The sequence below is a fragment of the Rattus rattus genome, chromosome 1 (assembly GCF_011064425.1).
Source record: "Rattus rattus isolate New Zealand chromosome 1, Rrattus_CSIRO_v1, whole genome shotgun sequence".
Lineage (NCBI taxonomy): Eukaryota > Metazoa > Chordata > Mammalia > Rodentia > Muridae > Rattus > Rattus rattus.
Window position 1 is genome coordinate 240,844,887 of NC_046154.1, and position 15,773 is coordinate 240,860,659.

The 15,773-nt window shown below is 42.6% G+C and overlaps 1 protein-coding gene across 1 annotated transcript in view; it reads left to right on the forward strand.

Annotated features, from left to right (window-relative positions):
• Tg (thyroglobulin) overlaps window positions 1–15,773 on the forward strand; it is a 180,387-nt gene that overhangs the window by 62,106 nt on the left and 102,508 nt on the right. Inside the window, 7 exon segments of the mRNA XM_032916270.1 lie at window positions 4,107–4,172; window positions 4,601–4,681; window positions 5,914–6,051; window positions 7,101–7,277; window positions 8,704–8,815; window positions 10,377–10,456; window positions 11,156–11,299. Coding sequence (XP_032772161.1) covers window positions 4,107–4,172; window positions 4,601–4,681; window positions 5,914–6,051; window positions 7,101–7,277; window positions 8,704–8,815; window positions 10,377–10,456; window positions 11,156–11,299 — 798 coding nt within the window.

Below are 15,773 nucleotides of genomic sequence, written 5' to 3' on the forward strand. Positions count from 1 at the left end.
AAGAAGTGCAAAGCTTCTGAAAATCTATAAACACTCATCTCTGCCTCATTTTGGGTGCATAAACAAACCACATGGGGAAACCAGAAGCCAAAGGACGGGAAATACTGTTCCATTAGTCAGAAGCACTGCAAAGTCACATGTAAAATGTCTACAGATAATTATGGGTTGGGGACTCCAGTTAGAGACCTTGGCTGTTCCCCTGGGAAGTTAATTCACTACCCTCTTCTAATCACAGGGGTACAGGGACAGGCCTGTTAGAGATTATGTTGTGCAGGGGGCAGAACGAACTTCAGAAACCGAGAGTTCTCCATTTCCTATTTTGCTGAAGCTCTTCAGACTTTTCAGAAAGATATATAAATGTTAGAGATAACAGGCCTCCACTCAACCCACAGAGAAGGATACTGAGTTTCAGAGACCTCCCTGTGCCAGTCAGGCCTCCCTCTTGCCTTCTTACCTGCCTACTACCCCTCTTAACAGGCTCAGTAGAGAGGACAGACTTCCCTTTCTGTCCTAAGATGGCATTGGCCAGACCAGTTCTGTTGACAAGGTTGACCCCAGTGGGACCAGTATCATCCACAACTGGTTAGACATGCTAAGTCTCAGGCACCCATGCCCAATAGGCCCAGGAATCTGTGTTCTGAGAAGCAGTTCCTGTAATTCTTAGAGCAGTTGCCTGCTAGGTTGGAAGAGAGGATAGCAATATCAATTGTCATAGATACAAAATAGCCCATAGGACTGTTAGGTCAGCTAGCACCAAGGCTGAGACCTGAACCTACACAGTGGTTCAAAGAATACACTGTCATTGTGTTCAGTCCTACTTTACAGCTGAAGGGAAACAGGCACGCAGGAGTTAAGTCACTCATAAGGAGGAGCCTGGGCCTAAAACCAGGCCCTGGGAGTCCTAACCACTCCAGTATTGTCAGATATGCAGAGAAAATTTTGGATGATACTGTATCATTTCTTAGACACTTGCTGATACCCAGACCAATATATAATATGCATGTTATTCTTTGAAGAATTATATATGCCTTCCTAATTTTTTGATTAATGACAGAGAGCTTAAAATCCAGTACCAAAAACACATAGGCGATCTGGATGGCATACCCAACCGAAGCCTGGAAATACACTGCAGAATCTGGCAGAATTCCAGGGAGTCTACGTACGTTCTTTTGGTGGTAAACAGAATCAAACGGCTTAGTTATGGGATGGCTGTCTCACAGATGGTCTTCATTACTCCAAGAGGCACTCAGGGTGAAAACAGGCATTTCAGGAAAGACATGTGGTAAATTGGCAGCAGTAAGTCACTGAACTGCTTATGCCTGAACATGTGCTTGCTGTATGCGTCCAAGGAGCCAGGAATGTGCCCTGGCTTGGCCTCCCTGCAAAGGAGTGACAATGAAAGGCCTTTGAAGCATTTAGGGCTATATGTCCATCTGCGTGTGTGTGTGTGTGTGTGTGTGTGTGTGTGTGTGTGTGTGTGTGTGTGTGTGTATCAGAAAGAAAACTTTGGGTATCATTCCTAGTGCTTTCCAGTTTTGTTTGTTACAGGCCTCTCATTGGTCTGGGGTTTTACTGTGGCTAGGATAACTGGACAGTAATGTTTCCAGGGATCTGTCTGTCTTTACCTTACATTTCATCATCACTGAAATTAACAGTGTTTGCCTGGCTTATTAAATGGGCTTTATGGAACGAACTCAGGTCCTCATATTTGTGAGGCAAGAGTTTACCAACTGAGCAATCTCTCCAGCCCAAGCTTTGGGTTTTCAATAAAGTGATGTGTGTGTGTGTGTGTGTGTGTGTGTGTGTGTGTGTGTGTGTGTGTGTGTGTGTGTGTTTTCTATACTGAGGCTTTTCTTTCCAAGATCTAACTATCTGATCATTCACCTGTGTGTCCCACAGCAATCCTCATTAGGGTTGATTTCTTTTTTCTCGGCTAGCTGCTAATGTCAGAGTTAAGTAAAGCAGAGACCTGGACCTGGTTAATTCACACTTAGATCTGATTTGGAAAGCCAATGTGGGTAAAGTCCTAGTTGTAGGAAGGTACAGATCATTTAGAATCCATGTCCTTTAAACAGGAAGCGCACTGATGTCTGCTTTGCATTTTTATTTTCATGATCCTTTGGACCACCTGCTGAGACAAATGACCCAGGGAATGCAGGTCAGAACTCTGTGTGCACAATTTTTCATTAATGCCATAACTGTGGTGCAACTCTACATTTTGAACCCCAAGTTCTTGTGCAAACTTCCCACCATGCCCCAAGAGCCACTTTTACTACTATGGTACCATATATGATTTCCTGAAAGCAGAAAATGCTTTCAAGTCATCTGTGGCTATTGTAGCAAATTGTTTGGCATCTCTGACACTTTGGAATTCCACTCCTCAGATGTCACTGCAATCCTCACTTCTAGACTTGGTCTGAATGCCAGCTCACAGAAAATTCCACTTCTAAGATAGGAAAGGAGAGATGTTAAAAGACGACTGGAGAGAGGAACAGAGGTTTGAGGGAAAGGTGGTGTAGCCAGCCATGACTTAGTGGTAGTCCTCACGTGATATAACCACAACCTTGGGATGTATCCTCCACCACAAAACACAACCTACCAGGAAGATGAGAGGCATCAGACCAGGTTCTAAGTACAAAAGTTGCAAGGTTTCCATCACTAAGGCCAAGGTTCTTCCCAGCTAGTTGAGATGATAGATGTGGGCATCACTAAAGCAAAACAAGCCCACCTTCTTAGACTCATGGGATTGTGGAACACCTATGCAGTTTCTAGAAACTCACTAAGTTCTATCTAAGATCACTTACCCCATCTAGGGCTGATTTCTGGTGCCCACATCAAATGAATACACCTACCACCAACCCCACAGAATACCAAGAAATGGTTTTGTACAATATGAGACCACAGCAGGTATATACAGGAACTTTCCCCTCAAACTACCAGGGGTGCATGCTGCATGAGATACTTGGTGTGAGTTCTCTGTGAGAGTACTCAGTAAGAGTACTCAGTGAGAGTACTCAGTGAGAGTACTCAGTGAGAGTACTCAGTGAGAGTACTGGGTTTCTGCTTAGACTTGGAGTCTGAGACTGAACAGGGAAAATATGAAGAATGTTTACCAACAAGAGAAAAGGATGTAAAAAAATGTAATTTTAACCAGTGTGGCACCAGAGGAGGAGAACTTGCTAGAAATGATAAAAGCCTAGCTTTAGTGGGAAGAGGAGAGTAATTGGGAAAGGAGAGGATATGAGGCATTATCATAGTCAAAGTGCATGATAAATGTCAATGAAAATGTCTTTATAAAGCCCATCACTGCATATAATGAATACATGTCGATAAAAATGTAAAGAATAGTTAATAGCATTAGCAATAAATTAAATAAGACAAGCTGCCAATGACTGGATATGTATCAAATGTGAAGAATTCAGGTCATACTGTAAAGTGTTGCTATCATTTAGTTGCCAGCTGCACTTAGTTTTTACATTTATTAATTTATGTATTTGGTGTGTGTGTGTGTGTGTGTGTATGTGATGTGTGTGTGTGTGTATGTGTGTGTGTGTGTGTGTGTGTGTGTGTGTGTGTGTGTGTGTGTGTGTGTAGCCTGAGCAGACATGTCACCATGAGCATGTGAAGTCAGAGAACTTGACTAAATCAATTCTCTCCTTCTAACATTTGGAATCTGGGTATCAAATTTAGGACGTCAACCTTGGTGGCATGTGGTCTTACTTACATCCTCTTGGCTCCAGCTTCATTAAGGATATTAGCATCTCAGGAAATACCCACATTGGTACCTGCTAAAAATCTTGTTATTTTTGTCATTGCTGTTGTTGTTAAATCCATTTCTTAACTGTTATGGTCATCCTCCAATGTCCTAAGTTTGTGACCCTTCTCATATCAGTCTTTTTTGTTTTAAGCTAGATCCCTGAAGTCTGGTCAGCTCTGGTTTTACACCCAAGTGTTGGAGTGGTCCATTGTGAGGTTTTGAGAGATCCTGTATAGAAAGTAGAACTGTCAAGCCAGGAGGTCCTTAGGGGGATTATGGGGCAATTGTAAAGGTTGGTGACCAGTGAGAACAAGCACAAACACACTCACCAAATGGCAATCTTCTGCAGGTCTGACGCTCTTGGAGGGAACTCAAGACAGCTTTATCAGCTTCCAGCAGGTCTACCTCTGGAAAGGTGAGCTCTAAGGTGGAGAAGCGGGGATGACATAAGAGTGAGTTCCTGAGTTTAGCCCCAGTTCCTATCCACACAGTACTCTGCCCCGTGGAGGTAGGGCTGGGATACAGACTTATGTTCTGTGGACATGCTTTTTATGGAGCAGAAGGCACCCACCACTCATCAGAGGAAACACATAGTCTAAAAGAATGTCATGTGAACACCAATATTTATGAGCATTTTTAGAAGGCTAAATGTTAATGTTTACAGTGCTACATGCAGTCTAGTTCTAGCCCTTAGAGACTGGCCAGTGTTTGGTACAGTGTCAAGCCTGCCTATCTGGGTGGCTGGATCTATCCATGCCTTGTATTTGGTTCATGGTTGTGGGACATGAATGTTGTTATGTGGCTGTCTTGATAATACCAGTGATCTTATCTTCTTCTTCCTAGATTCTGACATAGGGTCTCGGCCTGAATCTATGGGATGTGGAAGGGGAATGGTGCCCAAGTCAGAAGCTCCAGAAGGAGCAGGTATTGACTCAGAAGCATTGATACAGCTGAGCCCAGTCTAAAGAGACAAGATGGTGGTACCTGGGGTCTAATCAATGGATGAGTCTCTTATTACTCCAATCTGAAACCTTGGATTCTCAAAGCATCACATTATGCCTCGAGTCTAATTATCCACTCATAAATACAGAGATTCCTGCAGTGGGTAGTCAGAACAGAATGTAAAGTAGCTTTGTTGCCAATTCCCACTTTTGCTAAAACAGAAACAAACACAATAACTATAGCAGGAGAAATTGGGTGCTTAAAGGGCAGAATTTAACTGAGCATGTCCAGGACTCCACTCATGTAAACCCTGTAGGACCTAGAAACATGTTACTATGTGTCAGAAAATATCAATTGTGTTAAAGTGAGCAGTCTAAGGAGACATGACAGGCAAAGGAAGAGTTAATATGGACAGGAATTGGGGTTGAGCATGGGGAACAAACACCTCACCACTAGAACCCAGAACTGGCATTACTAGAGATGGCTTTAAAAGCCATGGAGAATTGGAGAAAGAGAGGGGTAGAGAGGGATGGAAGGGACATATGATGACAAAAGAAGGGTATCTTAGCCCACTCAATGCTGCTATAACAAAATTACAGACTAGCTAATTTAAAAGAAATAAATATATTTGGCTCTTAATTGTGAAGGCTAGAAAATCCAGGATTGAATGCCTGCATGTAGTGAGGGTCTTCCACTGGTCAATAACATACTAGAAGTAATCAAAAGGGTTCAAGAGAGTAAAAGGGAGGCCAGTTTGCTTTTATAGCCCACCCTGCTGTACAAAAACCTGCAAACTATGCATTGGTCTCTGAATTTGGATTCCGGCATGACTTAGCTAACAGAAGTATGGTTGGATGAAAGTTTCAAACAGAAGAATGTGGTGATATGGTGCTTTGGTTGGCAGAGCTAACTGAGGCCACCCAGAAGTGGGATGAAATCTTAGAGGGATTCCCTGCCTTAGGAATAAAGGAAAACCAGAGGGCTCAGCTTTTGTCCAAACCAAAATTCTGGGTTTACAACTGTATGGCTTTCTAAGAAGTTCAAAGACCTTCTGAACCCCTTTTCCTGATCAGATGGATACCCTGTTATTCCTAGCTCTGCTCTGGCCTCAGGTCACATAAGGATGCTTTTGTCTTTGTCTCTCCCCGAGTCTACTTCTCTCTGTTCCATGCTTGCTAGGTAGATGGAAAGCTCACCCTCTCCTTCTCTTACAGATATGGCAACAGAACTTTTCTCCCCTGTGGACATTACACAGGTCATTGTCAACACAAGCCACTCATTGCCGAGCCAGCAGTACTGGCTCTTCACACACCTGTTTTCAGCAGAGCAGGCAAACCTGTGGTGCCTTTCTCGTGAGTATCCTTAGCCCGCAGCTTACTTCAGGATGGATTTCAACAACACTTGAGAATTATAGAAGTTTAAATTCATTGGTATAAGTTAAGGGTCACTTCATTCTTAACACAAAAGTGGGGTTACTCCCAGACTTCAGGAAACTCACATTGAAAGTAGTTCTGCTCAGCAACGAGAACCTATCTTCCATCCATCCATCCATCCATCCATCCATCCATCCATCCATCCAATCAATGTTGAATATGCATTATGTCCTATGACTAAACTTTGTGTAGATAAGAACCAAACCAGAATCAACCATGTCTTTTCCTTAAAGGAGCTCATAGGTAGATATCTGGTAATACTGACATAAGTAGAGAACAGAATGTTCATATACAAATTCCTGTCCTCTATTCTGCTGACTGTCAGTGTGTCTGAGAAGCCATAAATAGAAACACCGAGCATTCGTCATGTTGTCTTCTGTGTTGCTGAGTTTGTGTCTGACCTCTCATCTCACTTTGGTTCTGCCTATACTTAAGCAATAATAACATGTTTCCCCACTTCATAGATTCCAAGTGTTTTTGTTTAGGCTTTCTTTCATGGCTATCATGGGTGTACTAGTATTTTTGCCAACTTGACACAAGCTAGGGTCAGCTAGCTTAAGAAAATTCCTCCATCAGATTGGTTCAATGAGCCATTTTACTGATTAATGATTGCTGTGAAAGAACCTATACCACTGTGGGCAATGCTATCCCTGGGCTAGTGGTCCTGGGTTGTATAAGAAGGCAGGCAGAATAAGGCATGGAGAGTAATCCAGTAAACAACATTCATTCATGGCCTCTGCATCAGCTCCTGCCTGCTGCAAGTTCCTGCCTTGAGTCCCTTGGTGATAGACAGTAAGCTTTAAGGTGGATTAAGCCTTTCCTCCCCAGATCGCTTGTAGTTATAGTGTTTATCTCAGCAATAGAAAAGTAAATTATGTAGTAGGCCTCTGCCTTGAAAGAGTCCCCAGATGATTCTGCCTACCAAAGACCTTTCATGGACTAAGCATCAACTGTCCTCTTGCCTTTAGGGTGTGCCCAGGAGCCTGTTTTCTGTCAACTTGCAGACATAATGGAAAGCTCATCTTTGTATTTCACATGCTCCCTATACCCAGAAGCTCAGGTCTGTGACAATGTTGTGGAATCTAATGCCAAGAACTGCAGTCAGATTCTGCCCCGCCAACCAACAGCCCTCTTCCAGAGGAAAGGTAAGTACTATGGTTTTTGATGGGCTATCACTCTGTGAGGTCAGAAATGGTAAAATTCACTTCCTTTTAAAAATAATATTCTACACACACACACACACACACACACACACACACACACACACGCAAGTGACTATGAATGTTTTAAAGAGAGCAAAGAGGGATACATGGAACTGACCAGAAGGAGGAAAGAGAAAGGAGAAATGGTATTATATATTATATATATATATGTTATATGATATATAGTATAATATATTAATATATTATGTTATAATCTCAAATAACTAATGTATACATATATATGATTTATATGTATATTAGTAAATATATAGGGATAGATAGATAGATAAACAGTAAGATTATCCATGGTCCTTCAGAGATGTGAAGTCATTTCATCTCATTTGTACCAGAATTTTGTGCAACTTGTGTGCACAGAAATCTCAAAAACAGTGATTTTTATACTGCCGCAGATGCTCTATCTCTTCAAGGGCAGTGATTATGTCATTTTGTCATTATAATGGTGATGTCATTTCTTTCACCCTGTTCTCCCAGCAGTTTCTTCTTCCATTGTCTTTGCCAGGGCCCTTCTCATGTTTGGAGGCCCTCAGTTTCTCCTCAAATTTCAGACGACACAAGACTGTGGAGCAACTCTAACTATTCTGTGGGAGCTTCTTGATTATGTGTTTCTCTTAAGTATAATCTAGATCAGTCACTTTTAGTGGGACTGCTCATATCAATACTCCTAGCCCTTTGCCAGAGGAGTCTCCCAGTGGACTCCTGAGTACACATGCTAGCAAGGTAGAAGAGTATTGGATCTCTGGGAAGCCTATATCATGTTCTCAAATTTACTGTAGGGTCTATGTATCTACTATCCAGGGCCACTAAGATACATTCTCTTCTGGGTTTGGAAGAGATTCAGAATAAATCTTCCATCTTTGTCCCTGTGGGGAGGGCACTTAGTCTACTCTTTTCTCTGGAGATACAGGAGTGCAGAGGCAAATACAATCCTGGTTGCTTCACACAGAGTAGTAGAAACTGCCTTCCTAGTCTTCAGAGACAAGGTTCATTCCTCCATAGGCTTCCTAGATCATGGGATTGTATGTTCCATCTCTCTCAGATTCTCATTTTCTCCATAGGATAGAGCCTTGTCAAGAGTTCCCAGCATGAAACCCTGGGTCCCATTTCAAGCACCTAATAGTGATTCATATTTGTAATTCTAGAACATGGGAGGTAGAGGCAGGGGATCAGAAGTTCAAAGACATCCTTGGCTAAATATTGAATTCAAGGTTAGCTTAGTCTACACAAGAGCCTATCTCAAAAATCAATCAACCAAATAGAATCTCCTGAGTCTTAGTCTACTCATGGGCTCTACTCATTATCCATATATTTTAAAAAGTATAATACTTTTTTATTTGTTTTCTCTGTGCAGTTGTGATGAATGACCGAGTGAAGAATTTTTATACTCGCCTGCCATTCCAAAAGCTCTCCGGGATTTCCATCAGAGACAGAATCCCCATGTCTGAAAAACTCATTTCCAATGGGTAAGTTGCCAAGTTCTACCTCTAAGCTTATTATTAAGACAACTTGGGTTCCACAAAAAGGTTGTGTCTCAGCCTTTAAAGGAAACAGAATACTAACAATCCAACCCAAAGCTAAGGTTATAGGAGATAACCAGATCACAAATCCTCAATGAAGGTAAATGACATTAAGTTCTGTATCCAGTGCTGAGCTTGCAGTCTGCTGAGGGAGCTCAGATGTCCTGAGCAGTCTTGTCAGAAAATAAATGTGATCAAGATTGTCATAAACTTCTTCTGTGGAGTCTTTCAGTGCTGTGTTCAGAGTCTGGAAAGCAAGCACAATTTTTAACAAGAGTCTTTGCTTACAGGAATGCTTACTTATTACCTCTACAACCGATTATTTACTGGAACATGTTATTTCTTTATTGGCTTTTGTGCTAGTTGTTACAACTGGGGATGAAGTCCTCTCAGCACACTTTTTCCACCTCACTTTTCAGAATCCCCAAGTATGCTTTTGCCTAGCTGCATTCCTGGCCCTGTCCTGAACCTCCAAAATTTGAGGTCCTGGGAGGAGACTAATGAATCAAGATTTAAAGGAAAATCCCTAGTGAGTCTTTTGTATTTTAGTAGTCACTGATCCATGAATTGCTAATCTGTGAAGTGCTGTTGAGTTATGGAATTGTGTCACATTGCTGGCAACTAATTGGCATTTCTGAGAACAGAGCTCAGAAGATGGCACAAGCTGTTTTGTCTTGAGATCCAGCTGGACATCACCTTATTAAGGGAGGGGATAGAAGCTAGATGTCACCATAAAGGGAGAGGGGATAGAAACCATATATATTTTGTTAGAGGTCACCTTGCTGATCTTGGTACTGGGACAGGAACTGGTAGGACAGAGCTTATGATCAGCTACAAAAGCCTATAGTCCAGGCTGGAACTTAACAGTAGGCTTTAAGGAAGGGGAAACAATAGGTAGGTAGGTAGGTAGGTAGGTAGGTAGGTAGGTAGGTAACTGAGCAGGGATCTAGAACAGAGAAAGCCAGGGAGATGACTTAACATTTTCTTAGAAGAGATGCACTGGAAAAACTACCAAGTAGAAACAAGGTTTAACACTGGGATATGACTTAGACTTAGGAAAAGACAGCACAAATGAGTCAGGATCCTGATACCAGAAAGGACCAAGAAGTTAAGCAAGCTCTCAGGAGTCATCAATGATTGATCAGATCAAGACATAGGATCAAGGCAGGGGAATATTCAGAACTGGGCTCCAGAGCATTGACTTGAGGTGCTAGAGCCCTTTGGCCATGAAGCCACAGGTGGGGTCTTGTAGCTACACTGGCGGATGACCCTGGAGAGGGCTTAACTGAGTGAGTAAATTAATGAAGGACCTAAAGATTATGTTCCTGAGAAAAGAGTAGAAATTTGTCTTCAGGGAGCTAGAACTCCAGTGCTGGCCAAAGCACCCACACTTTATGTGCTAACTAAGAAATCTGATCCCCTAAGTTTGAGTAATTCCATTCCTTCTGCACAGCAAGATCTGGGTGCCCATGGGAAGCTTCACATATGTCTTGTCTTCTCACTACAGGTTCTTTGAGTGTGAACGCCTCTGTGACAGAGACGCATGCTGCACTGGCTTTGGTTTTCTAAATGTCTCCCAGCTGCAAGGTAAGACTAATGAAGGAGGCATCCCCCATCCCCAGTCTTACACCTCAGTGTAAAAACATTCATGTTTATGATCCTATATGGTCCTTAGCATCTCCTCATGGGATGGAGGAGGTTAGCCTCATGTACTGTAAGGAAACAGGGGTTAGAAGAAGCTCATTACTATCAAATTCACATCATAGCTGTCCTGGTCTATGATCTACCACCTCATATACACACAGGTCTATCTGATCCTGGGGACCATCCCTCCTTGTTTCCATACTTCATTTATGTCATCTACTGTACTTTCAGAGCTATACAGACAGCATTGTTGGTTGAACTTTAGACACATCACATGATCTATATTGAACACTCACTCAGTCACTTACTGATGGTATGATTCTGAACAATTCACTTATAATCTAGCGAGGTCTTAGTTAGCATCCTCATCTGTAAACCAGACCCACTGAAATGATACCCACAGATCCAGATCATTTCTTCTATGCATGATTAACAGGTATTCTGTTAGGAGAAGCTACTTCCTTTCCTAGACTCATACATTATTTACAAATGGTGGATCTGGATTTGTTGGTAAGGCCAAGTCCCACCTAGAATATAGTACAGAAGTCCTAGTATCTATTGAGCAATGGCTTGCAGAATCCTCTCCGCTCAGTTTATGTTTCTCACTGCCCTTCCTTCCTGGACTCCTGTGTTCGCCTCCAGGAGGAGAGATGACCTGCTTGACTCTGAACAGCATGGGGATTCAAACATGCAGTGAGGAGAATGGAGCAACCTGGCGTATTTTGGACTGTGGCTCTGAAGACACTGAAGTCCACACCTATCCCTTTGGATGGTACCAAAAGCCTGGTGAGTAACCTGCTCTTGGCAGATGTGTCTGCTGCTGACCATATTCCAAGCCTGCAGTAGGATGTCTTATGATCAGGAAGATTAGTCAGAATTCACTGGGTACCAATGACAGAAAAGGGTTCTATTTAATTTAAGAAGAAAAGAAATGCCTTGGAGACTGCTCATTAACTTAAAGGATCTGATTACCAATCAGATCTCAGAAAAGATGGAACAGTTCGTGGGTATAATTAGCTAGGGTATATAGTCTGCTTCTTCAGTTTGCCACTTGTGGTTGCTTCAGAGGGACTGCTCATGGTATCCTATAGAAGCTTTGCATTCAGGGTCAGGTTGTCCAGGATAGTATATGAATGGCCCCACTGCTGGAGGAAGAAGGGAATAGCATGAGTAGAGGCTTCAGAAAACACAGAAGTACTAGAAGAAAGGAGGCTGGCTTATCCTTTTTAGGTCCTTTTGCTGGACAAACAATGAAGTCAACAGTTGTCCACACTGCAGTGATTCCTTGGACTCCTTGCTGTGTCAATGTTTATCCTGTCAGGATCATGCGCTATATGGCAGTGCCATGGAACAGAAGGAAGGGGCAGCCTGTGAATGTTTTCAGGCACTTAAGTTAGGATTTCAGGAAAGGACAGCCTGTGTGGGTCATGAAGGCAAGTGGTTGCATTATCTAAGACTCATTCCCAGGTCTGTTTTTGGAGAATAATCTGAAATCAATAAAGAAAAGGGTGGATATTTCTGTGTCTGCTTAGATAAAACTACACTCACATTTGGCATTAGCATCTTCCCTCCATAGGACAGGCTAGTCTTTGCAGGACTCATACCACTTCTTAGTTTCTGTCAGTAGGACAAGTGACTGAGGCTCACAGGTCCTATCAATCTAGGATCTGGGTGTCTATAGTGTAGACAACTGCATGGAAACTAGGAGAGACTAGCCATCAGATTGTGTCCCAGAAGCAAACTCACGAAGATGTCTCAGAGATGAAAATATTGTCTCAGTAATTTCAAACTATCGAAAGTAACAGAGCAGAGACACTGAACAAAGGATCAGTGTCCCCAACCTGACACATAAGTCACTTCCTTCTCAATTCCATTTCTGAGTGAATCTAGACAGTACTGGCTGTTCTTGACACTTCCCTAGAAACTAAGGTTATGTAATGGTTGCTGTAACTGAAGTCATAAAGAAGTGGAACTTTGGTCTCCATATTCTTCATACTGTAAAACCACCATTTCCCTACCTAGTTTGGGCATCAAGAGAAAACAGACATTCTTCTTGTGCCTGTTGTATATCAGAAACATGTTAGATCTGCACGAGCCTTGACATTTTGCTTTATGGGAGCTTAGTGGAATAACTTACAAGAAACTGAGTCATCAACTAAAAAAGGTTAACATGATAGCAGCTCCTGGTGTGATCTTTCTTGTCCAAGCCATGTTATAACTAAAGGGTACACTTTGGTTTCTAGGGCAGAACTTCCCTTAGCCTTGCTCATGTATCTATATGTTCTTTAACATTGTGGCAGTTAGTATGGATATGATCATTTCCACGCTAGAAGACATCTCCCTGCTAATCACTTGATTTGTCATGATTTGAGGTTGTTTCCGTTGGGTTTTTCTTTTCTTTCAACAGCTTGAATTATCTTAGGAAAAATATGGGAGCTGTATAATGAAATTGCCTCTGTAGACTTATATTTCCATGCAGAGACATCTCTAGGCATTACCTTAAGGGACAGGGAGGAGAGGAGCATGCTTGCCTAATACATTAGTTCTATATGACCCCCATGAACAGGAGCAAGCCTTAAACTGCTTCAGAGCTATGCTCACCTCAGGCCCTCTTCATTTGTCCTCTCACCTTTTCACCCCACCAGCATCTGGAAAATACCACTTTCCATTTTCATTTGACTATGGAAGAGTTGGACAGAAAGAAGCTTAAGCAGTAATTCATTGGTTCAGAATGTGATGGAAGTCAGGCCAAGCTGTGTCAACATCTTGACAGGCTGGCAAGGAGATCCTAAGGTACTCCTGGTTCCAGCAGGTTCCAGCTGCTCTGGTACTTTTCATCTGACAGCCTGGAGTGTTAGTGTCTTCCAACACATATTCTGTGGCTCAGGGTAAGGACTCAGAAGTCCTAACCAGAAGCCACATGGCAGACAATGAAAAAGTCTTATCGGGGCTGTCACTCAACGGCAAGTACTGCCACGTCAAGAACTCTGTGGTGTGACATCCTGGCCTCTCTCCATGAGGCTTTCATGCTGGAGGACAGCACTTTGGAAGCACTATCTCATTAAATCCTCATTCCCCTGTCAGAGGAGAAACAAGAGAGGCAGGGAGGCTCAAGGGTAAATAGTAAATGGATGACAGACCTGGGAACCAGTTAATTTTACCTCTTAAGGTGCTATGTCACATGGCAGAGTAAGAATGATCCTGGTTTCCTGACATCCAGGAACTCTCAGTCATAAAGGAGCAACAGATGCTGAGGAGGTAAACCCTTGTTGCTGGGGTTCCCACCTTTGCTGGACCATCCAAGCCATTACTGAGTGTTGGTACTGCTGTGCTGTGTTGGTCATTGAGGAATGGGAAAAGAACAGAATGTTACTGTTTTTCATAGGTATATCTTATAAAGAGCAGAGTGAGCATGTGTAAATAGTTGCACCATAGCAGACACAGCTTACAGGAAGTCTGATTGCAGAAAGTATTGTTGAAAATGAAAGAAAAGCCACACTTTTCTAGTCCTTGTCTTTGTATCAACTAATCACATATCATAGCAGAGAAGAATCTATAGAGGGCTAGGGAAGGTGCCGCACATAAAGAACACAAAATCTTCAGCCTTGAAGGGTGGGCCTGCTCCTAACCAGCTTCATTTAGTCCTTGCATAAGAGACATGTGCTGAGGAATTCTGATAGAGAGAAGCTAGTAGACTGAGCCTGCTAGAATCACAAAGAAAAATGTCCCTTTTTAAACGCTAGCTGTCTGCGGACACAATTCTAAGCATGCATATGGCATCAGGGCACTCTCTGTGAGGATAATTCCTTTCCTGTTTATGGAGGACATGCATTCACTGACCAGAGAATTAAATCACAGCATTGACATAGGCAGGTGTTGCTGAGGCAAGTCCTCCGGATGAACAGGTAGCAGACTATAGAAGGGAAGGGAGAACTGCTCTTTTACGTGGATCATGCCAAAGAGACTTCAAGAAAAAGTGAGTCTGAAATAGAAGATAGATGACAGGAAAGCAAAGAGTAGAGACAAGAGAAACATATGTTCTCCTCCACACCTCACAGCATTAGCAAAGAGGGCTGCATATCAGTCATTAGATCCTAACTTCATTACCCTCACTATTCTCACAGAGGATGAAACAAAGCTGAGTCCTCTCATGTCCAGGAAAAAAAAAGAGCACAGAATCATCAAATTGGTCCCCACAGTACCTGTAGTAATGGACTTGCTGATGTTGCTATCCTCAAGTTCATGCAATATCTGGTGTTTCTTAGCACAGAAATGCAGAAGCTCAAGCCAACTTTATAGAAGGAAATGAGTTGTTTATAGTCCTCCCAAGCAGTAGGACCCAGAAAAGAAGCATTTGTGGTGTTCAAAAGATCATTTTATGTGCAGGACATAAAATTTACTCGGGTCCACATATCATAAGCCCAGGATTTCCTGCATAGGCAGGAACAGGACCTGATAGCCACTGCATCTTGAAGAAACCCCCTCCCACCCTGTTTGTAAATTCACCACATGAGCTTCAGTGGGGCCACACTTGGCTTTGTTCACTAAATCAAATGTGTCTTCTTACCATGACAATCACCGCTTTGGGTCCTTTCTCCTTCTAGGCAAGGTCCTCAAAGCCTGTTGAAGTTACAGACACAAATGAGACATTAGGAAGGGAATGACAATCTCTCCTAGTTATCTTTGGAACCCACACAGATGGTGCCACATTCACAGAGCAGTTAACATGTCCTCCATCCTCCCTCCCATCATACCAGCATGCTCACACTTATCAGGCACTATGTTCCTACCATTGGCTAGCAGCGAGCGTTCTCTCACCATGGTGCCTTCTATCTATTCACAAGTCAATGGTGTAAGGCTTATTCTATCCCTTACACCCAGACAAGATGAAATTGGAGCTTTTTTTTTCTCCAGCACTTCTGACACGAAATGTGTAGTCCCATCTGTAACCAAGATCCCAGTTCTCTAGACATAAGCTGGGTGTATACTGATTCTTTCAGTTCTGATGTGACCTGAAGTCTAAGTCAGAACTCAGAATCTGTGCAATGGGTACAATTTCCCAAGCTTCCCCACTACCTCCTAACTACATACGAACTCAGAGCCTCCTGTCATTCCAGGCAACTGACTGTAAGTTAAGAACTTCCATCTCTCCTCCTGTTGTCCAAAAGTTTGCCAGAATAGCTCAAGGAATACAGATAAACCATTAGCTCTTATTCATAGTTTACTAGGACAGATTCAACTTGGACTGGGCTATGGTGTA